This window comes from Haliotis rufescens, unplaced genomic scaffold (genome assembly GCF_023055435.1).
Source record: "Haliotis rufescens isolate VD_foot unplaced genomic scaffold, xgHalRufe1.0.p SCAF_32, whole genome shotgun sequence".
Lineage (NCBI taxonomy): Eukaryota > Metazoa > Mollusca > Gastropoda > Lepetellida > Haliotidae > Haliotis > Haliotis rufescens.
The window spans coordinates 4,847,928-4,872,852 of record NW_025964024.1 but is presented as its reverse complement, the minus strand read 5'-3'; the positions used below and the strand labels follow the sequence as shown (position 1 = coordinate 4,872,852).

Genomic DNA, 24,925 nt, shown 5'->3' with positions numbered 1-24,925 from the left:
GTGGGTTCGAATCCCGGTTCGCCCCGATTATGTTTCTAGGTTTGTCAGCACCATACCCATGCTCGTTGGTTTCACCGAAGTGGTAAATGTCTGAGACCTGCATCACTTCGGGCTTTCCTCCCACATTAAGCTGACACGCCGCGATATAACTGGAATATTGTTAAAAGCTGCGTTAATCCCAACTCACTCACTCACTGGTAGCTGAAGCAAGTCTACATTGTGCATGTCCAAATGTTGGTAGCTGAAGCAAGTCTACATTGTGCATGTCCAAATGTCGGTAGCTGAAGCAAGTCTACATTGTGCATGTCCAAATGTTGGTAGCTGAAGCAAGTCTACATTGTGCATGTCCAAATGTTGGTAGCTGAAGCAAGTCTTCATTGTGCATGTCCAAATGTTGGTAGCTGAAGCAAGTCTACATTGTGTATGTCAAAATGCTGGTAGCAGTAGCAGTAGCAAGTCTTTATTGTTTATATCCAATTGTAGGTATTTGGAGTAAGTCCAGATTGTTTATATCCAAGTGTAGGTAGTTTTAGCAAATCTAGAATGTTTATATCCAAGTTGTAGCAAGTCTACATGGTGCAGGTCTCTAGGTAAAGTGAGTCATCGTGAAGAAGTGTGCGAGTTCCACCAGTGTATGTAAAAGTCAACACAGACCGAATAGCTGCAGCTCCTGGCTGTTACACAATCTTTCCCATGATGCACTTGTGTCAATATGACATTTCCTCTACACTCTCACCATCACATGCTTATCATTCAATTAAGGCAAAAATAAAATCCAGGCTATCATGCCTCATTCATACACAAAATGGCCAACTAAGATTGAGCCATGTCAGCTTGACATGCCATTAAACGAATTTCATTGCTTCCAAAGCTTATTTCAGAACTAAATTATAACAGAATTCTAAAATTGTCTGGTTGCGAGATTGTATGCTTGGAGGTGCCACTTTTGTAAAAAGATATTTACAAAACTTAATGATGTCAAAATACAATTTAGTTAATCTGTTCCAAAACCTTTTGACTCTGAACAAGTATTTATGGCATTATTTCAGTATATATTTGTCTTAGCATATAGGTGAGGTGAGGTGAGGTTTAACGTCGCGTCCAAGGTTATTGCACTTATATAGCGACGTGCATGCGTGCGGTGCATGCGGTGCGTGCGTGCGTGCGGTGCATGCGTGCGTGTGGCTGCTTGTACACGTCCGGACTGATGCTGATTTTCTAGTGCTAGTCCACTGAGATACCCCACTCAGACACAGTATACTGACTCCGAGCCGACCAGTCCTTGTTTTAGACCCTTAATGCAGAGCGCCGGACAGGGTAACAACAAGTACCATCTTTTAGCGTCTTGTTATGTCATGGACGGGGATCGAACACAGGATCTTCCACTCTCCGGGAGGACGCTCTACCACTAGACCTTAGCTGATCTTACCAGGCAAGAAGAAATTTTACTAGACTTGGGAGGCTAGAGGCTAAAGTGACAGACATGCAATATGTTCGTTTTTACTGAGACCCAAGAGCAATGCTCACTGACCACAATCTCAAACCATGCTCTATCTTGATGCCACAGAAACGCAGCATGCTGCAGAGCACATCTGGTGGTAGGTGCCTTTAGGAAGCCCACATTGTATACATCTGTAGTAACGTTATGGTAGGCAGGTATACTGGCAGGTGCTTGTACACAATCAATGAGTCTAGTACAGAAGAAGTAGCATTGTCCATGTTCAATGTAGCAAAGACCTGAGAGAATTGTTTGTTTGTTTGTTTGTTTGTTTGTTTAACGCCGCACTCAGCAATATTCAAGCTATATGATGATATTCTGTAAATAATCGAATCTGGACCAGACAATCCAGTGATTGACATCATGAGCAGTATTGAGCACCATCCACGCAATTGGAACACGATGACATGCACAACCCGATCCCGATCGCCTTTTATGGCAAGAATGGATTGCTGAAGACCTGTTCTGCCCCGGATCTTCAAGGGTCCCTGAAAGCAATGCATGCTTTCTTTTCTAAGCAGTTTAACAATGTGGAGAGTTTAAGTTTCCATTTGACTGTGTGACACTGTGTAAGTGGCTTTCCTGGTGCATACATGGACAAAACGCATGTGATAGTCACAGCCTCTTCATCATGTTCATTGAGCATACTGTCTGCACCCCCTATGGAGTGAGTGCGTATTGGTCGAATGTCAGTGTTAGCAAAATCAAGATAGATGACGTCAGAGAAACAAATGTGTGGCTCCAGATTGTACTCATGTCAGAACCAAACCTAGATCTGTGGATATTATAGCAAACACTTTACCCTATAGGCCAACTATCTCACCCCACATCTACCTTGTCAGATTAACAGAGTGTTTCATTTCGACAAGACACTTTGAGTTCCTATAGGAAACTCACAATGTGAAAGTGAAACTAAGGCTTAGCTTCAAGTTACAATAACTTCTTTAAGCTCATAATGAACTTGAGGGAAGTTGAAAAAGTAAATAAACTGTATTAAATTCAAAACAGCTTGAGGTAAATAGCAAAGTTACATTTATTTATGTACATGCATGACTAAAGTAACAATTGTCTAGGATAAGAACTGGTCCCCTGCAAATCAAATCTGGTCGTGCAAGGTGACTAAATGGATTGGGTCTGTTTGGGTAAAATGTGTGTCATTGTACCCTGACCACGTTGGAGAATGCTCACAACATCAATCATTAGGGGCACCTGAGTGAGTGAGTGAGTGAGTTTGGTTTTACGCCGCTTTTAGCAATATTCCAGGAATATATCGGCGGGGGACACCAGAAATGGGCTTCACACATTGTACCCATGTCGGGAATCGAACCCGGGTCTTCGGCGTGACGAGCGAACGCTTTAACCACTAGGCTACCCGACCGCCCCTTAGGGGCACCTGAAACACAACCCTTAACCTAGGAGTCTCTGTTGTGAGTTGGCCAGAAACAGGCCCTGTAAAAGCTGACCTGAAAAGAGTGATCTGGCTGATTGTGTATCATAAACCCTGACGACATGGTCCAACACAGGTACGCTGGGTGCTTACTTTATTACCTGCAGCCATAACAGAGCTAGAATACTGCTGGCTTCATCACAAAACAACATTCACTCACTCACTCAACTGAAAGAAAACTTCAGACAGTTCTATTTAAGAGCCAAGATGCATGCACGTTCAAGGCTTCAGGTAAACGATACTACAGGAGCAGTACCCGCATCAGGGTTAAGAGCCAAGTACAAATTCCATCCGATACATATAATAAACAAATGACGTGTACGTCATAAGAATGTGTGCTTAACATGACACAAGTATCTGGAATCTGGCGTTAAATACACACAACATATATAGTCACAGTATAATACTCCAACCATCTCCATTAACAGGAACAAGTATCATACGATTCGATCAAGCAGATCACAATGTATGTGAATATAGTTCCCATTCTAATGATAGTGTCTCACGTTGAGTAAGTCACTGACTAATGGACATGTTTTTGTATGGAATGACAATACCGCACTTATGACTGATCAATCTGAGCTGAGTGCACACCCACATGTTTACCTCCATCAATAGAGAGTCTACAGCTTCAGTACACCGCTGTCGGGAAACATTAGCAATACTAATGCCAAGTACATGACTGACACATCATTTTCACAACAATATCTTCTCGCATGACTAAATATTTCTATTACCAATGTTCCAAATTACATTACCATGATCACTTTCATAATTAAGTATTAATCATGAAATCCAAGAATGCTTGTCATAAATAGATGAAAACCATGCTTCAAATGTGAGATTTAACTAATTAAAGGGGTCCCTAAATTCAAACAGTACAGCAGCACACCTCTAGATCCCTATATCCCCATAAACAGCAAGCTAAGACAGGACTGGGTTACAAAGCCGAAGCAAGAAGTGAAAATAGAAATTTCTATGGTTAAAGTTGAAAATGTAGTCAGTCACTTGTAACTGGCGAAAGCTGGACTACTACGTATGTAGTGATCAGTTAACTGACAAAAGTGACCCATAAATAAAGGGGAGGGACCCTTGATCAGTTGATGGACCCCTAAGTTCATTGTCTTCAGTGTTGTGACAAGCTCATAAATCCCCTTGAAGAGTTGCCACTCACCGCACTAAGTGACACTAGACTCGGGCACTTCGGCAGGCCTATCGTGTTCAATTCTAGCCATTCAAAACCCACTTTGTTTGTCTAGCTTGTATTCTATGGTGTATATCAATCCAGTAGTTTATGATTAATTCGGCAGTGTCTCAGTCAGATGCAGGTCACAATGTCTAGCACTAGATCCTGTTCCACAAAGTGATGGTAGCACTATGGCCATCGTAAGTCTGTGTTATAGTACATGGTACAGGAGTTACATACACCTCAGCACTACAATGGCCTTGTGGAAAGGACCAATCAGGCTAATAGTTGTACTTTGAAATGCCTAAATTGGGGTTTATTGGTCCAGGTCCACAGGAAATGTCAGCACAAATTCCCCAAATAGATTTAAACATTTCTACAAGTCATCCTGTTCATGTCCAAATAGATATAACTAATGTTATGGCTCTATTGATGTGGTTAGTATTTCACTGATAACAGGACCAATAAAGAGGACGAGGCTTTCATGATTAATTTACATTACTAGATTCAATGCCATGTTAAAATTGTTCTAAATTCAGGATAATTACATTAAAGAAATCCCAAATTTTGAATTTTTTATATTCTTTTTCCAAATTTGCTGCCAAGGTCAGAATCGTAGTTCAGAATACGAGACATGTCTCTGCTGAGTTACAACAGAGACAGAGTTGCACACATTTCATCACTTCAGAGGGCTTGCCTTGCTTGACAACCGAACGTCGCCTTTACAGTAATTAAAGAAGTTGTTATCCATAAATTGTGTCTAATTTGTCATCCGTTAACTTCTAAGTAATGCCTATCAAACAATTTATCTGTGGTCTACATGGAGATGTGGCACTCAACACCATCAACAGCCAGCCTTGCTTGACAACGATATAAGGATCTATACCAAAACATAGCTTTTACAGTAAATACAGAAGTTGTTGTCCATAAATTGTGTCTATTTTGAGTGCAGCTCATCAAAACTATGTCATACAAGAGACACCACCACACTCAACACAAGGGTCAATAACTCCGCTGTTCTTAAGGACTACGCTTCATGCTGCCATCTGCAGTATAAGTCTAGACTCTGCAGTGGTGTGTGAAACTCAGACATTGTTGCTATGTAATACAGGGTAATAATCACCATCTCACATATGGATATACAACATATCAAGTTGGTCAGCTGACCGAGAAAAGTATAAAAGACTTGAATCAAATTGCTGGAACTTCCCGATTAACCCAAGCGTAGTTCCCCTTTAACGTACCAAGCTAATATAAATAGGACCAATTAACAAAATAAATCAGCACCACTATTTCATTGTATGTGAAACGTGAACACAGGCTTACCTGTCTGGACTTGACACATACCAATCATCACTGATAACGAACCAAGCATATCATCACACCTGAGCTGTCTACCTTAAACCAGCAATCAACAATATTACCTGTACACTCTAGGGATAACACACGAATACACTCTCAGTACGCAGAAACTCTCGAGGGATGCACTCACATTAGTTACACAGCAATAAATGGTGGCAAGGTAGCAACTCAACGCGCTTCGGTTACTTTGAGGCAATATACAGAGTTTTTGAGGTAATATAGCATTTATGTGGTAATATAGTGTCTCGGAGGCAATATACAGAGGGTTTGAGGTAATATAGCAGGTTTTGAGGCAATATAGTGTCTCAGAGGCAATATACAGAAGTATTGAGGTAATATAGTGTCTCTGAGGCAATATACAGAAGTATTGAGGTAATATGAAGTGGCTTGGATGCAATACATAAATTTGATGCAGAAAAATCAACTATGTTTCATGTATGCTTCTTTCATAAATATGTTTCCAGGTATGTTTGGCCCTCTTTTGACATGATGCTCTTTCAATATATATGTTGTTGTTTTTATACTCTATTGCAATAAAAAGAATATTTATCAGCAAACAATCTGGTTTACTCTACTGTAGTGTGCAGTCTGTCATATGTGTAATTATGCTATGATATGGAATGTGACTGTTGACCACAAGTCTTCATCTGAGAAATGTATGCCTGGTGATTCAGTAGCGGTGTAAAACTTCACTGATGAACCACAAACCTGGGTGCTGTTGTACAAAACAACCTAAGCGCCGCGACTGTCGCAGGTCTATGTTAAGGTATGGGAGTTACGACCACCTTAGCGCTAACATCGCTTTGTACAACGGCACCCTGGCTCACAATACAAATTTACACATATCATGGTCTTCATTCCACACATTATTCAAGAATACCAAGATATGATTTAATATTACAATTTGTCTGTTATTCTGTATAGAAACATTATATATAGATCTACCAGATGTACTAGAGAAACAAACTACTGAATGTACAACAAGGCGATTTGAATATATACCATGCTGATCTTAATGTAACATGTTCCATGTATACTTTGTATTTGAAATAATGGGAATAAAAAAAAAATATATAAAAAAATTAATAATTTTTTTTTACACATATCATTCACAAATGTAACATTTTTACCAGCATTTCCATCCTTGTTAAACATGAAGGAATATTATGAATGATAGATTTTTTTCAATTTCTGTTTTTGATCCCATTTTGTCCATCACCTCACCATCACACATGAGTGGGGACCCATGAGTGGGGACTGCAAGCCCCCCACACAGGTGACTGGACACCCAATCACCCACACAGGTGAGTGTAAGCCAGCCACCAACACCATGAGTGTCCTACACCCCAGTAGGAGGGGAGGGATGTGGGAGGCCGCTGCAAGGTCAAGTCAACTAGGCCAACAGCTGTTGTGATGGGAAGCATATTGTCATAGGCAACCATGTCTAGCTGAGGACAAAGGTAAGAGGACTCTGAAGATAAGCCGACAGGTGGTGGATGCTCCACCACCCTTCCCATCAGGCCGCAGTGAGGGACAACAACCCTACCCCAAAACAATTTCGTAACAAAGACCGAAAATTCTCGCCAACAGGTTTCCATGGCAACACATAAGCAGAGGCAGATGTTACTATAACAGTGTGAGTGGAGGGCCTTGCTATACAAACTGTATTTGTGGGTAGGAATGTGTGGCCTATACTGCACCTACAATATTGATGCTGGTATAGTATTGATCGACTGCTGTGACCTGGATCTCAACGTACACGATACAGGTAGAGTATGACAGCAGGTACATAACACACAGTAATTCAGCCACGGCAAGCCAATGGTCGTTGTACCTTAAACACAAGCAATACCTACAAAAATATACCCTTCCCTGTCACTAACACTATGAATACAAGTGACTCATATTAGAACAATGTCTCACACCGTAAGCCGACAATTTGTAACAACACTATTTATGCTGCCTGCATATATGCCACCTCACTTGCTTCATAATGGTATCACATTGTACACCAAAACGTCGCTACAATTGTTAAAAAGCAGTTTCGCCGCTTTTAGCAACATTCTAGCAATATTACGGCTGGGGACACTAGAAATGGACTTTACACATTGTACCCATGTGGGGAATCAAACCCAGGTCTTCGGTGTGATGAGGGAAAGCTTTAACCACTAGGCTACCCCACCACCCCATGTAACATGGAAGTTGATCATCCTTACAATCTTGTCATTAGTTACACTCTGTTAGTCATTTAACGTTGCACCCAGCAATATTCCATCAGTATGAGTGACCTGACAAGTAATAATCGTGTGTGTCCCAGACAATCCAGTGATTGACATTTTGAGCAACACCACCACCAGGGTACAATGACATGCCATCAACCAAGACACCGAGCCTGACCACCCAATCCACTGAGTTCCCTCAAACAACCAGCCTGGGTTGCTGAGGACCTATTCTAACCTGATTCTCAAACGGCAGGTACATTCTCATACTATTTTATCACTTGCTGACTAGTTCATTTCTAGACTGTCTTCATTTTCAGATGTGAACACTGAAACTTTATGTACTTTATGTGCAGTATCTGCAGCTATCATCATTTTGTACATACTGGCCCTTTAGTGTACATTTCCCCTTCACGAGACAGGAGGCGACCCATGATGACCTGGGGTAGAATAGGATTTCAGCAACCCATGCTTGCCATAAAAGGCAACTATGCTTGTCGTAAGAGGCGATTAAAGGGAACGGGTGGTCAGGCTCGCTGACTTGGTTGATGCATGTCATCAATCCCAATTGCGTGGATCAATGCTCATGATGTCAATCACTGGATTGTCTGGTCCAGACTCGATTATTTACAGACCGCCGTCATATAGCTGGGATATTGCTGAGTGCCGCGTTAAACAACAAGCAAACAAATCATGAGACAGGAGTCAATTCTATCATCCATGAAAAGTAATTATTTTGAAAGTCTTAACATCAGAGAAATATTTAGTCTACTTTTTTCAAATAATGAACCAGGTAACATGTTCTGCTATCATGTCCACAACTTCAACTTAATCTGAAGATAATCCTAGGTTATAACATAATATTTTGTATTGGTACTTTGTATTGTCATCCTGACTTATCATTTATCTGTTTATATAGTTTATAGAATACTGTCACTGTTTCTACATGAAACGTTTGTGCAATAAAATCGTGTATCTTGTATCTTGACACGCTTCACACACACTTGATAAGCAGGACAACATTCCACACCTCAAGGTTTAGTTAGTGAGGGAATTGAGTTCAATGTTTGAGTGGAAAACAAATCATAATTCAGCTGTACTGATATGAATTGCTACCTTTCTGCACATAACTCAGCCAGGTCGATACCATCACCCATGAATGAAAGTGAATAAAATCAGACAATACTCTTCTGTAACCACAAACAAGATTCACAAAAGAGATCATTTGATTAATATATATTAAATTCCCATCAACATCACCAACACTCGAATGTTTCCACCCCAGCAGCAGAAGTAAAAAATAGTAATCACTATGTCCATGGATTTTCTAATAAAAAAAGGAGTTTGTAAAAGAATTAGTAGACACAATTTATGGATAACAACTTCTTTATTTACTGTAAAGGTGATGTTTCTGTATAGATCCTTATACCGTTGTCAAGCAATCCAACAATATATCCCAACATATCTTGTACAGTAAACTCAAGTTGTGAAGCGGTCCCGAGTCTGAAGACTACCTCATCAATCCCCCACAAATCATCTTCTCGCTGTTAATGGAATGCCAGGAATGAGTATCTCTATGTCTGACATTGTAGCCATCACCACAGACTGTGGAGATGGGAACCTCGCAGAGTGCCATCACATCTGAGTCACACCTTGGCATTACACAACAGATATGTGACTGAAGGGAGCTACCTTGTTGTATTCTGATATACAATATATACACCAAGCATGCTATGTTCCTATACCTCCAACACACATAGTAGCAAACAGTACATATACTGACAGCTACCTTGTTGTATACTGATATACAATATATACACTAAGCATGCTATGTTCCTATACCTCCAACACACATAGTAGCAAACAGTACATATACTGACAGCTACCTTGTTGTATACTGATATACAATATATACACTACATGCACTAAGCATGCTATGTTCCTATACCTCCAACACACATCGTAGCAAACAGTTCATATACTGACAGCTACCTTGTTGTATACTGATATACAATATATACACTAAGCATGCTATGTTCCTATACCTCCAACACACATCGTAGCAAACAGTACATATACTGACAGCTACCTTGTTGTATACTGATATACAATATATACACTAAGCATGCTATGTTCCTATACCTCCAACACACATAGCAGCAAACAGTTCATATACTGACAGCTACCTTGTTGTATACTGATATACAATATATACACTAAGCATGCTATGTTCCTATACCTCCAACACACATAGCAGCAAACAGTTCATATACTGACAGCTACCTTGTTGTATACTGATATACAATATATACATTAAGCATGCTATGTTCCTATACCTCCACTACTTTGTTGTTTTTTCTATTTATCACATACACACCAAGGAAGAATGGACATAATATATAATATATAACTTATATAACTTATATACCTAGACACCTAGTTCTACTTCTTCCATCTGTGTGATATGTGATGTAAACACAAAAGGGTGCTTCCATTTACATAGCCTGCAAAACATCAATATGTATTCTTTAAGTTCTACTTTAAACTGCCCACTTTAATACACCAAGTACTGCATTCAACCCTATTTATTACCAAGCGTTACTTTCGACTGCCTTGTCACCCAGTAAACGGAACTTACACAATGTGTTTGTAAGTCACTTCCTGCGGTAAGGTGGTGACCCGTGTTAGCCCAGGGCAGACATTCCATGCATAGCGAACAGTGGAGTTGAACAATGACTACCTCTACTGGGCCATGCTTCAGTGAACACCACCACTAAGGCCAGTCCACAGGCCACTGAAGGACTCACTCACTCCATACAAAACCCTCTCAATACCCCCTCAAGGCTGGACAGGTTCTGTGTATGACTGGCAACAGTTCTCTATGTTCTGATGTTCTGATGGGGGTGGGGGTGTGTGGGGTGTGTGTGGTGGTATTTGGGAGACAGGACACAGGGTGGCAGATGGGGCACCGTCACACATGACCGGTTACAAGGTCCTGGTATTTCATACACCACGCTATAACAATGTGTGACTCTTGTTTGCCGAAATCTGTTTGAGAAGATTATACACAGGGCAACCTCATCAAGGTGGGGTGACATCAGACATCATTTCAGCCAAATTCAATAATCTTCCAAAGACTACCAACATCTCCTGTGGACCAAATTACAAGGCTATAAATGCTTACACATTAAGTATAAATCTTCAAAATGAACCTCCCATACCAAACAGATGTAAAGAGTGCTAATTACAGAGGAATCCATCTTAGAAGTTGAAATATCTATTCCACTGGAAGTGTACCAAGAGCCCTTGTACAAGAAATGTATCAATTGACACAAATATCTTCTGTATTGAGTCACTCATAAGTCGCCTGATAAAACACACAGACAAGGCAACAAAAATGTTACTGTCAGCATGGTTGCGAATTAAGAGGGAATAGATGCAGGTGGTGATTCAGACAGTGTTGTTACTGCTGCTGCTCCCAACTCTGCTCATCAACACAGCCACACACACCCTGGTAATTTCATTCTCAGATGCTGAAAGTATGTTTACAATGCAACTCATGCTAGCACCTACAGCTAAACCAAACACTCCACAACGGCAATACCAATAAGCTTCAGTTCCTGAGCATGTTAAAGCATGACAGGTCCACAGATCCACTATTCCACACAACTAATGTTGGCATAAAAACATTCAGACCAGAAAATATGTCCAAATAGTGACATTATCAATATCTTTGTGCCTTCCTATTTCCTGTTGAATTATTGCTGTATGACAATAGGCAGAATGAATATGAAGCAAGTGTCAGAGATCACTGGATGGTTTTCCACACCTTGTCCAAAACAATTTCAGTACTTCTTTTCCTTTCTCAGTATGCTTAGCAAAGGAGTGAGTGATAGAGTTTTACACTGCTTTTAGCACTATTCCAGCAATATCACGGTGGGGGACACCGGAAATGGGCTTCAAACATTGTACCCATGTCGGGAATCGAACCAGGGCCTTTTGCATGAGGAGAGAAAACTTTAACCACTAAACTACCCACCCGCCCCCTAAGCAAAGGAAAGATGAAGGAGTGAGTGAGTATGCTTTTACACCTATTTTTAGCAATATTCCAGCAATATCACACCAGGGACACCCGAAATCGACTTGTCTCTGTGTACCCATGTCGGGAAACAAACCCAGGTCTTCGGTAAAACGAGCAAACATCTTAACCACAAGGCTACTCCGCTACCCTAAAGATGAAGGAGTTTAAATTCCTAAGTATCAAAATGTAAAATTGGGTCAGATTTGGTTGGAGGTCAACTATAAGCACAACAAACAGAAAATGCACATCGGGATATGATGTGGAAATTACAATTGATGCTGGTACTGTACATCAGTGGGACTTATTAACTAATAAATAATCGAGGTTTAGCTAAAAATAACTTCTAACAAGGTTTGAAATTAACTCTCATTAAAAAAACCATTAAAACATTTCTTATCAATTTGTTTTACAAAATATACGATAATCCATCGGCATCAGCAGCATAAAGACACCCAAACTGCCCCAGTTAGATATTATTATTTAGATTCAGATATATATATATATATATGTATGCAGTGCATGCAACATGTGGAAAATAGCAAGCATGTGAGCATTGTAAGCGAATCCAGTATATCACCCCCTGGTAGCAATAGCAGCGTCTGAAACCCGACTACAACTACCTGCTAACTCGGAGGATGGATGACGTCATGGCTGCCGCCACCAAGTATATAATCTTACACTCAGTATCTCCCCTGCACTTCCAGCTGTTGTATAATCCCACTACCTTCACTCGCGGTGAAGTCACACAGTAAATATAGCCCCTTCATACCATGCATACTACATGACTCCCTGGTAAATATATCATATATCACATGGCGATATTGTCTCCACATGGGAAAGCCTTACATTCTTCTTCCTGTATTTAAGTGGATACATCTAAATGATACAAATTCTAGGTATCATGTGGAAATCTGTCATTCCTTAGCATAGTACACTAAATTTTGAATGCTTGTGTAAAAATTGGATGAAAACTTTCAAAAATTATAATCAATATACCTTATATACCATATATAGTCAGTTTAATGAATATTGACATATGTAAACCCACCCCATCTTAATGACAGGTGAGATAAAGTGACATACATAAGCTGTAGTCCTGTAGATTTTACATATGATATCTATGTTATCACACTGCATCATTCTGTGTGATTATCATCGACAACTCAATGTATATATCTGATAACAATGATAACAATGATGTCATTAGCAGGGCTGAGTGTGTGATAGCATGACAAGGAGCAAAGACAACGGCTGGCCAACCACAGCCCCTACAACCTATCACAATAAAGCTGATGTACAGGTCAATAGACTCCTGACCTCCTCTCCGATAATTACTGTGCAATATCATTATGATTATCTCTGACTGGTAAGTAATTATCAGTGTTTGGATTGCTACATTACTCAATAACAACTTACTGACCTGATGGTTATCTAAACCAGATATGTATCAGACAACAAGACGATAAATATGTCCCTCATATTAGGTGAGGGGGGACTGGGACAAATACAAAAACAAACAGTAAAATTGCTTGATCATGTTGATCATGTTGATCATGTTGATCATGTTGATGGGGATACCGTGACATTTCATACAATTTACATATATAAATGTTCAGACAAGAAATGACATAATATCCCTTTCAAGAGTTCAATAGTTAGTCATAGTTCACAGGAGCCCACACAGTTTGTGTTCCTCCCCACCAGAAACTGCATGGACAATGATAGACTAACATTTAATCTCTGAAATGAAAATATTTTAAAGAAAAATATCGTTAAATTATCTTCATACAATATATCAAAAAGGAGGACAGAGAATCTGAAACAGCAGTATAAGTAATCTAGACTTGATTATGAAAGACTTGCAAGGGCTGTATTGGATATTTGTTTCAGGGTCTTATTGTTTGTTTGTTGTTGTTTAACGCTGATTTCAGCTATATGACAGCGGTCTAAATAATCGAGTCTGAACCATACAATCCACTGATTGATATCATGAGCATCATCTATGAAATTGGGATACAATGACATGCATCCACCAAGTCAGCAAACCTGACCAACCAATCCAGTTCGTCGCCTCTTACGACAAGCAAAAGTCGCCTTTTACGGCAAGCATGGGTTGCTGAAGACCTATTCTAACCTGGATCTTCACAAGGATTTAATTTTCAACTTAAATGATAACTAGCATCCAAATTTGGTGTAGGACTCACAGTACCAGTACCAGTACCAGTACCAAAACAAAGAAGGTTTTGGGTGGGTCAGATATAACATGATGAAAGGCCAACTAACCACTTTTGTATTTTGGCCCCCAGCAATAACATAAATAGTAGCATATATGTATACAGATTCAGTGCTGTAGGAGGAGTGGCTGCTTTATGTGAACCACTGGTTCCTGCTAATGACCCAGAGCCAGTATGTGGAATATGCAGTAGCTTCCAGCTGAGAGTGGAATGTCCCCCCACCTCCCTTCCCCAATGTAGCCTGCGGACCAAGTGCCAGCCACCTGGCTTCGTTCTGTCCATCCCACTGAAAGCATCTTCATCCCAGCATATATCCAAGGCAAGAGATAGATGGACGGCTGGAATGTACGCTATTTTATCACATCAGGTCACACCAGGATAAGATATCTGTTATCACTCGCCATAGAAGTAGGCTGATAACATGTTTATACCATGGTCGCTTTTCCATCACTTGTGTAGTGGTGTTAACAACCAACTTCCTGGCAAGTTCAAATTGCTGCAGAACTTGGACTATCCGGCACTAGACATGCTAGATAGTACTTGAGTGGTTTCTAGGCTAAACAGGGAAATTGTTGAATTTGGGGAAAAGAAAATGAGATACTCAAATATGCCCTATATAAATCCCATATATTCCCTGACATTTCTCTGTGATTCAACACCTTGGGAAAGTGTTATTCCCCAGGAAACATGGTATATTGTTAATTCCCAATATACATAGTATAGTATATAGTATGTTATTCCCCAGTATACAAGGTATAGTGTTATTCCCCAATATACATGGTATAGAAAGTGTTATTCCCCAGTATACAAGATATGGTGTTATTCCCCAGTATATATGGCTTAGCAAGTGTTATTCCCCAGTATACATGGTATAGTTTTATTGCCCAGTATACATGGTATAGCAAGTGTTATTCCCCAGTATACATGGAAAAATTAGTATTATGAAGAAGTTTTATCTACAGAGAGAAGAAAACCGACATCTATTTTTAGCATTTGTTTCATATGTGTATCTCTTAAATACCTTCACCTTGCCTTGCTCCAAGGCTGTACTAAAGGAAAAGTCCATGGATGTGTAGTAATTCTATCTTCCTAATAGGCAAGTCTAGATATGTGGACAGTACATCTTAGGACTCCAGACTCTTTTTGGGACAACTTGTTCTCATTATTTACACAATCTACAACTTATGATTCAAACTAATAATTATTGCCTAAGAGACTTGTGCAAGTCTAAGCATCACAGTACCAGGCCCTACGCAGCAATCTAAGAGCAACAACATTCATGAATCAATGTTAAAGTTGGAGACCTAGACAATCATTGTGCTACAACACTTCGTATAACTGGGCCCTGGCGCAGCAACATTCTTAGGGAAGAAAAACCAACTACCATTTTATCTGGCAATAATAGCAAAATAGTTTTACCGGACAGAATCGGGGAATGAAATGTTGAACCACACCCAACCCAGACGAAATGGTCAGCCTTTTATCTGTATATAACTTGATCGAGTCATCTAATCTGCGTATATCACCACTGATTGATCTCCCAGCATCAGACACACCCAGCCTGTTTCAGTGTTTATCAGAATCCATCAGCTGAAGCTGATAAACATAGTCGACATTCCTTAATCAGCTGGTCGCTTCTAACGTACCTAATAAGTCCTATCATGGAACACCATCAAATCTGACATTTAGTTTGTCAATGATTGCATTCCCGATAAAGTTCTAAACTATATCTATTAACAAAGGGGAGGGATCTGCTTTACAATCATACATAACATGAATATTTAGGTACAGGGCTGTCTTCACATGACTGGCAAGTGTTGACATAGCTGTAAGTCAGTGTATCAATCAGTGCAGTTTGTTTTCTGATACTGTCATAACTAGGCATGGGTATAGGATGTTTAAAGTGTATCACAAAATTTTACAATGCAAAACACCGTATTACGATACGTATCACAATATATTGTATAATTCATGATTTTGAATTCAGAAGTACTTTGAAACATCAATGGAGGAACTGAGGATCATAAATGTTAACTCATTCAATACAAACGCAAAGATGCACGCTCCAGGACAGTGATGACTTGGTGTTACACCACTGCCACAGAAGAACTCCAGAATGCGAACTTCCATTTTGGAATTACGGAAACATTTTGAATGTATTTGGCAAGTGTATAACATTAAACACCTGATAAAAAATAGCTATTTGAAATCACCCGATGTACCGAGCATTAAAACATGATATTGTGATATGTAATGGAAAGAACGAACCTCAATTTACCGATATACCAGTAATACCGCGCATCCTTATTCATAACACAATATAGGAATGTTCAAACAAACATCAATAAAACCTCAAAAACAGTTTTATTATTTAGGTAAACTGTCAATGAAGGATAATTTAAAGATACATTAAAATGCTTGTTCAGGGACTTCTAAGCATGTAAGTCGCATCTGGGTTCAAGTGCAGCCCCAAGTGTCAAGAACCAAGAATGTTATTGTTTGTTTTGTGCGTTTGTACGATGATATGCATCAACCAAGTCAGCGAGCCTGTCCACCCGATCCTGTTAGTCGCCTCTTACAACCAGCATAGTCGCCTTTTACGGCAAGCATGGGTTGCTGAAGACCTCTTCTACCAAGGGTCTTCATGTGCCAAGAATGTTTTTGTACAGAACACCCTCGTAGGGCAGGGTACAAACTATCTACATATGGGAATAAATATAATTACAGGCATGAACGGTATATACATGATATATACATAATGTACATTATATAGAGAGATATTACATTTGTTTTAATTCATGGTACGCAAAAATTAATATATATCATAAGGTGGCTGGCAGCATACACTTAAAATATATACTGTACTGATAAGTCACAAGAATTGTATTAAAGATTTAACATCATATCTAAAAGTTGTCTACAAGTAAAAGGTGGGTTCTTTTTATAAACATGTCTCATGTCACATAAGTTTACAACACTGATACAAGTCTAAGATACATTAAGCGAGACATTCTTTTCATTATTCACAGCAGTAAAGTTCCTATATATGTGATGCCTGCATTCAATCAGTAAATGAGGATCAGTAAGGGCATACAGGAATGCAAGCTGAAAAGATTACAATGGATAATTATGCATGGTCTTGTTGTACTTTTGGGGTCTTTTAATTTTATAATTTATATTTGTACACAAACTACTCAAAGTTGGGGTTGTGGTGATTCTTTATGTGTATTTTACACAAATATTCAGCTTACCCAGAGCTCAGACATTATAGTTGATTTTGCATTTATGAATTATAGTGAAAACAATTATCGACAATCACAGAAAATCATTGGTTTAATTGAATACTTGTACTCATAATTAGACATGTTGTCGTAATGTTATCGCTAATCAATCCACTAATAATTCCTGCTAATTCTAGGCCACTCTGTCAACTTATTAAAACTTTTATTTCCCATTAATGGCCATCGTTAGGCCAAACTTAAAATCTTGATAAATATTCTACCATCTAAAACTTTATTATAAAAAACTTTGTGAACAGACATCTCCTTAAGCAATTTTGTGAAAATTCAGAAAATTAAAACCTGAGACTCGATAAACAGGGATTAAATAAGTTAAATACAGCTATCAATAATTCATAGTCACTCTTAATTACAAAACTGATTATAGATAACTGTACATGTCCTATGGAATCACTGACCATGCTGATAAAGATGAAATAAGATAAACCGCTTGCCCTATTTGGAGAAAATGGAATATTTTTCCTCATATCGCTGATGAATCAAAACATGACGTATAGCTACTGGCACAGAATCCTGACGAGCCTGTTTACCTGTGCAGGTAATTGACATGTTTAGCACCTTCAACATCCAACATATTCATTATAGCCGAGCCATCACCCAGTGATACATGAACACATATGGTATTGACCCAATCACAATGACTCTCAGACTGCCTAACTCATGGCCACCATTGACCTATGATGACAGATTTTGGTAGTGATAATCAGATATAATCATTTGTGAGGTTGTCATAGCAACTAACACCACATAATTAGGTACCATTCAGACAGATGACACTACCTAGTTGCAGGAAACAAATGGATCAGGAAACAGAAAAAAATACCCATTTGTTTGCATTATTTTCTTGCTCAAATAAAACGATTACTGTGCTATTTTGAGATTCTCAATACAACAGCTGAGCTTTGAGGCCTTCAATGTTATATTAGATGGTTTACAAAAGTTTTGTCCTAAGATTCAATGTAGGTGTTCCAAATATATAAATAATTTACAACTTCCAGATTAGTACTGCTACTAATGAATAAAAAAAAAAAAAGCTTTAACATGACCAAGATACCCAAAGATAATTGATAATAAAAACTTCAATGAATATTATTCATCATTTCTTGCAAACAACGGTGATAAAATGTTGTCTTTTCTTCATTTTACCTGATTGTAAACATGGTAAAGACTAGGCCAAAAAGAATATTGTCAAAAGTCATTTTATTTTTTTCTCACTAATTTCCTTATTTTTGGAGTCCGTTGGTCTTGTGAACCAACTTTTAAAATATACATAAGGCCTTAGGTTAGAACACATACATTTAATTATGTTCTCTTGACTGTAGGTAAGATGTTTATTTTATATCACGACTCTTACTTGTAAAAAGAAAAGCTATGATATGAATTATAGTATACATGATCATGATGATATGGTACGTGATATTCACAAAACTTACAGGGGTGGTGGTTGGGTAGCCTAGTGGTTAAAGGGTTCGCTCGTCACGCTGAACACCTGGGTTCGATTCCCCACATCGGCACAATGTGAAAAGCCCATTTCTGGTGCCCCCTTCGTGATATTGCTGGAATATTGCTAAAAGTGTTGTAAAACCATACTCACTCGCTCACAAAACTTACACCCATCTGTCACCCATGCTTACAATGGTGCAGTTACTTTCTATTCTGTTTGGTTTGATTGGGGAGAAACGTTACTTTGTCCTCTTGTTTGAATGATACTGATTTGTTGTCTTGATGTTTGTTTGCACAGTCTACATCAATATTATTACTAATAACAACAACAATAACAAGAAGTCAATAAAAGTACCAAGAGTATGGACTGGTATCTTTGCTTTTTTTTCTTTTCAAATCATCTTTTAAAAAATAGATAGGCAGAAGATTGTCAGACAAATGCAATTTTTACAAAAAAATGTCTAAAAATATGGTTAAAAAAATTGCCTAACAGTTCAAGTTCAGCCCATTTCAATGAACACATTTCCCTTACCTTTGAAAATATTCATTTATCATTCTTACAATAAAAGTCCATAGATATTCATATTCAATATCAGTCTAGCCTAAAAACTTAAATAATTCACTACTGAATATTCTTATAAACATGACAGACAAAAAGACTCTTTCATTTACATCAAATTGTAAAAAACAAACATTCTAAACAAAAAACCTTCATAAAAAGTAGCATTAAGTACATTAATAACAACATGGTATATCACATGTTATTATTAACCATTGTTAACCAGGTTCACAGCATGGTTCATGAAAACAAATCCTAAAAATGTCCCGTTCCATAAATAAGTTGACCACGATTTTACACAGTCATTCTGACATGCTAGGTAGGTCAGTGTCCAGCTGTTAGACTCATGTAGGTAAGTCAAGGTCGATCCCAAACCGTGTATCTCCAACTGTCCTCGCTCCTAGGGGTCCCAGTCAGCCCCACCCCCCACAGGGATCCACAGTACGCCCTAGGGGACACCCCGGGGCTATTGTTGATCTATGTACCCCTCCAGGTGTACATCACTTGACCATTACCTCAGGCCCACAAACCATCACTCAGGGACCATTTCAAATCAGAACATTTTACTTACACATGAAAACAGCAAAATGGCTAAATACTTTGCAAAATATTTCCAGAGATTTTTTATAGCTTCTACAATATTGATTAATACTTATGAATATAATAAAATCTCAGATGAAATTAAAGTTTCAGAGTCTTTGGGTGCGTAAATAAAACAATAGCGTTGACTATTTTGTTGATGTCCCCTCAGTCCACGCCTCAAAGAGGCTGTGTGGATGTCACATTGAGAGGTTTTCTGTGCTGATTTACCTGGGACATTGCAAGGTGCGGAGGTCCCGTCGAACGTAATTCTACACATGTTGCTGTCAGATCAATATTATCTCACAGCTATACAACCAGTTCAGTAATTTAAACTACACAAACTAGAGAATGTCATAATCAATACTGCACTATGTTTCACATCAGTGTCAATTACAACAAAATACACGTTATTAACATATACCCCAATATTCAGACATTTTCCTAATATCCATAAGGTCATAATCTGATAATAGTTTCATCCAGAACACAAATATAACTATTACCAAAAAGTTCCAAGATGTAGGCTACGAGCAGTGTGGGTATTAGGGAGAGTGGCCACATGTCAATGTCGGAGCGACCTCCCCGCGAGGATTCTGGGAACAGCAGTAAACACACCATCCACAGACGATGGTGGTAATTATCCAAAACCCAGGGTGACGTAATGAGTCCAACATCAGCTGGAATACGTATGATGCCAACATGGATAATCTGAGTGTATCTTTCTGGTGTGAGTGAGTTGGGTTTAACGCTGCTTTTAACAGTATTCCAGTCATATCACAGCGTTTCAGCTTAATGTGCGAGGAAAGCCCGAACTGATGCAGGTCTCAGACGTTTACCACTTTGGTGAAACCCACAAGCACAGGTATGATGCTGACAAACCTAGAAACATAATCGGGGCAAACTTGGATTCGAATCCACAATCATAGGTTTCTGGCATGCCTAAGGGACGCAACTCACAGCACAGCAAATTGCGACGCCTTAGACGACTAGGTCTGGTATTGGTTACCGCTTCTTGAAACCTCTACAGTGGTAAGTGGTAGAAATTAACATTTTTAGTCCACTCGTCCTTATAATGATAACATATAATAACACCCTTAAAAATGGCAAATTTCTACAAGTCCTTATGACACCTTAACTACTGGGCAGTTTGGCAAGAACAACAGGAGTAGTGCCAATTTCTAACGCTGCTCAACTCATCACTCAAACACTGCTGACAGGCCCATTCTCAGTGAAAAGCTGTCACACACCCCAACCCTCCACCAGACAGACATCCCCGTCACATACAAACACAAGGATACACCTCTCACCTGTGAGGCAGTAACTCCATTCATGTAAGGTAACACACACCATTCCTAGAAACCAACTTTACCATGTTCCTAAGAACCAACCGGCTCTTACTGGTAACCAAGCAAACCTATCATGTTTGTGAAGGTCCCTGTGTATATGTTCGTGAACACCAAATTAACTGTCTCTTAAACCAACCCTGCCATACTCTTAGAAACCAACCAATACTCCCAGGTTCCAGCAAACCAACACAGCCATAATCTTGGAAACCAACCAATACTCCCAGGTTCCAGCAAACCAACACCGCCATATTCTTGGAAACCAACCAATACTCCCAGGTTCCAGCAAACCAACCCAGCCATATTCTTGGAAACCAACCAATACTCCCAGGTTCCTGTAAAGCAACCATGAACTTGGGGACAGCCCCTCTAGCAGGTTCTTACCTCGTCAATCCCACACAACACAAGTTGTTGCAGCATCTGCTTGTTGACATCGATGTCTCCATTGGCCTGTGAGCTCGAGCTACTGCTGGCAGTGCTACTGGTATCACTCACAGTCTGGAAGGGCCGAAGACTATCCCGAATCTCGGCCAACGCCTTCTGGTGGTATAAATCCAGACGGGTCATCTTGGCAGCACTTTTATCCACCAAGTTTGGTGTGCTTTGGGATAACTCGGGCTTGATGTTAGCCAGATCTGCTGCATTTCCCTCTTGGTTTTTTCTCAAATGGCTGAGATTGTCTCTGATCTCCTGAAGCATGTGCCGGTTATTTCCGACAAACGTGGACAAAAGCGGACGCCTACCTGCTGCCTGTGGTACCGCTCGCTCTCCGCTCATCCGGTTCATAGGGTATGTCCAAATGTGTAGTATTTCCCAACAAATAAGACGTGTATTCCTTCATGTGGTACATATATGATTATTGAAGGCTGTATTCACACAAGTATTGAGATGGCAACAGAAAACTGTCTGAGACTGGATATCAGAATTAAGCCAGCTCCAGACCAAGGTTTTTTCTTTGTATCATAAGTAAAATCCTCCACTGACGCTGAATGGTGTTGTTGGACGAAATGGTATCCATATAAATATTCCACTATTGACAACCTCTGGCAAGGAACAATAAACAATAAACTTCGAAAGGGATTAGAGCCCTAATGGGCTGTGGCTATGAATTTGTCGCTAGGTGACACTCTCTAGCGACATAATATACATTCCGGGATCTTGTGGTATCTCATGCAGAGTGCAGCCGCGTTCTTGGTCTATCCGGTCTGGGCTGCAGACACCTTGGCGCACACTGAAACAAGGGAAGTTACAAGTTACCCACATTGCACAGAATGTTTTTAAACAATAGAGGAATAGTCTATACATCTTCGTTACAAGACTGAGTGAAGCAATATTCCAGCAATATTGCAGCAGAGGTCACCTGAAATGGCCTTCACACATCGTATCCAAGTGGGGAATGGAACCCTGTTTTTTGTTGTGATGAGCAAACACCTTAACCATAAGGCTACCCCATTGCCCTAGTCATCACTACATATGTAAACCTACTTGACAGTCACAGTATACATGCTGAAATGAGGGATATACTAAATGTCACATTCACAATATTCTGCCATAATGCACAGAAAGGTAGGATATAACAGTTGTATACACCAACACATATGACATAATCTAGTCAATACACACTGAAACAAAGGACTTCATCTAGTCAACACACAAGACAACATAGGACATATACAGTCAAAACACATTGAAATATAAGATATAATACCTAGTACATGTATTTACATATTGATTTAAGAGGGATATTGCCTAGTCTATATGAAATGAAACGTAGCATATTATATAGAATGGTTGTATACACCAAAACATGGGATAACACTAGGCTGAAATAAAGGACACTGCATAATCTGTAAATACCGAAACCTTAGAAATAACACAAAGTATGCTGTTACACTGTTTATACACTAGAGGCTGAAAGTAGGTTACTGACATAAGGTGGTTAACTTTCAATATCAACACAGTTGACACACATTCAACACTGTCCACTCACACCTATTATCCTAATAGACACATTTAACAACATTTCTACAATATGACCAAATCAATAATATTATGTATATTGCTGAAATCATCCAAACGAAGGTAAAAATATGACATGATGTAAGTGAAATTTTGACATGACAAAACAATGGCTACTTCTGGCACACGATGTTAGTAAAAGAGTGGAAACTGGTCTGTTCTAACTATTGGGGGGTGTCTAACAGTAAACATGTAATTGAGGAAAATGCGAAATGTGGCAGCTGGACAGTGTTTTGCCTGGTCGGGCCGTGTACCCCAGTGATGTAACACTAACAGGCCGAGACAGGAAGCTGGTTCGCTGTAAGGGTTGCAGGAGTATCGTGATGTACCCAGACATTTTCAGCCGTAAAACGGGGCTGACATTAACGTGTTAGATAGGCTGTGATAGTGTGCGGCGCCAGCACCTACTGCAACAGACATACCTGGCATTCTCACATCACCTCGATGGAGCCCAGCACAACCTGTGCACCGCCGATACAACAACAAACTTCACACTTCGTTCGCCGACGAAACAACGTAGCCTTTCGCTTTGGAAAGTAGCAACAATACGCTTATATCATTCATATGAAAGTAGAATTGGTGAAAATGTACACCAGTATGCTTATCAGAACGTTAATCGGGATATTTTGAAACATTTTGACAGCTCAACTGAACAACCTCCACCGAACCAAACACCGCCATGTTGTTTTTGTACCGCAAAATGTCCCGAAACTTTTGGCCAAGATGGAAGACTTAGAACACTACAACGGGAAGGATTTTGGAACATACGATAGAATGATAATCGAAAAATACATTGAAGGTTATACGATTCCTGTTCAATAAATACTTACGCGAATATATTCGCTGGTCGACACAACCTGGGGACTCCTTATTTCCAACAACGCCACGACCGACTAACTTGTCACCGTAAATAGGGGTGTCAGGTGTGAACCAAATTTGCTGATTTTTACCTTTTGGAATGGTTGAAAGACAACGAAAAAACCTATGATTACACTGTCAAACATGTAATCTCTATAAAACCAGGTTTAATTTGCGTTATTTAAGTATCTTTTGACAAATACTATAACTCAGCAGGTGCGAAAAATCGACTCACCTATTCCCCCATAACTATAGTAGACTCGACGCTAGCCGTGATTGACACAAAGCCACGCCTTTCTACATTGTTGACATTCCAGAGTGATCATGTGCCCCATCTACTTGTGAGAGAGGCCACGTGGTATTGATGGAGATAGGCCGAGGAAAATGCTGCGTAAAATTCCCCATTCATAATGCTGAACAAGTGGCAAAAGCTGATACAATGACCTAGGCCTGGAGCCGCTACACGAAAATAGCGGAAAGTGACCTGTTGTCGACTGACGTTTTTTGCTTATGAGGGTCTGGCTCTATAACAGAAAAAATAAATGGTTTTTTATTCATTTCGATAAATTGATAACTGATTGCAATCTCGTATTATCTTGATTCCGAAATTTCGTTTATTATTTAAGAGCGTGACTACTTAAATTATAATCCATGTATTTCTTGGCAACATGGAAACACTGGATTATGACTAATTTAAAATCAACTGGTTTTTTAAAATATCTATTTTTTGCTTTGTATGAGTTATTTTTTTCAAAACCACCCTAAAAAGGATTTTTATAAATCGTTACCTTTCCT

At 39.4% G+C, this 24,925-nt stretch overlaps 1 protein-coding gene across 1 annotated transcript in view; it reads right to left on the bottom strand.

Moving 5' to 3' along the window:
• LOC124147664 (serine/threonine-protein kinase LATS1-like) overlaps positions 1 to 24,208 on the bottom strand; it is a 42,315-nt gene extending 18,107 nt beyond the window's left edge. Inside the window, exons 1-2 of the mRNA XM_046518359.2 lie at positions 24,103 to 24,208; positions 21,638 to 22,484 (exon numbers count right to left, since the gene is read on the bottom strand). Of these exons, the coding sequence (XP_046374315.2) occupies positions 21,638 to 22,039 (402 nt within the window). The 5' untranslated portion in view covers positions 22,040 to 22,484; positions 24,103 to 24,208. The remainder of the gene's footprint in view (positions 1 to 21,637; positions 22,485 to 24,102) is intronic.
• Positions 24,209 to 24,925: the final 717 nt, after the last annotated feature.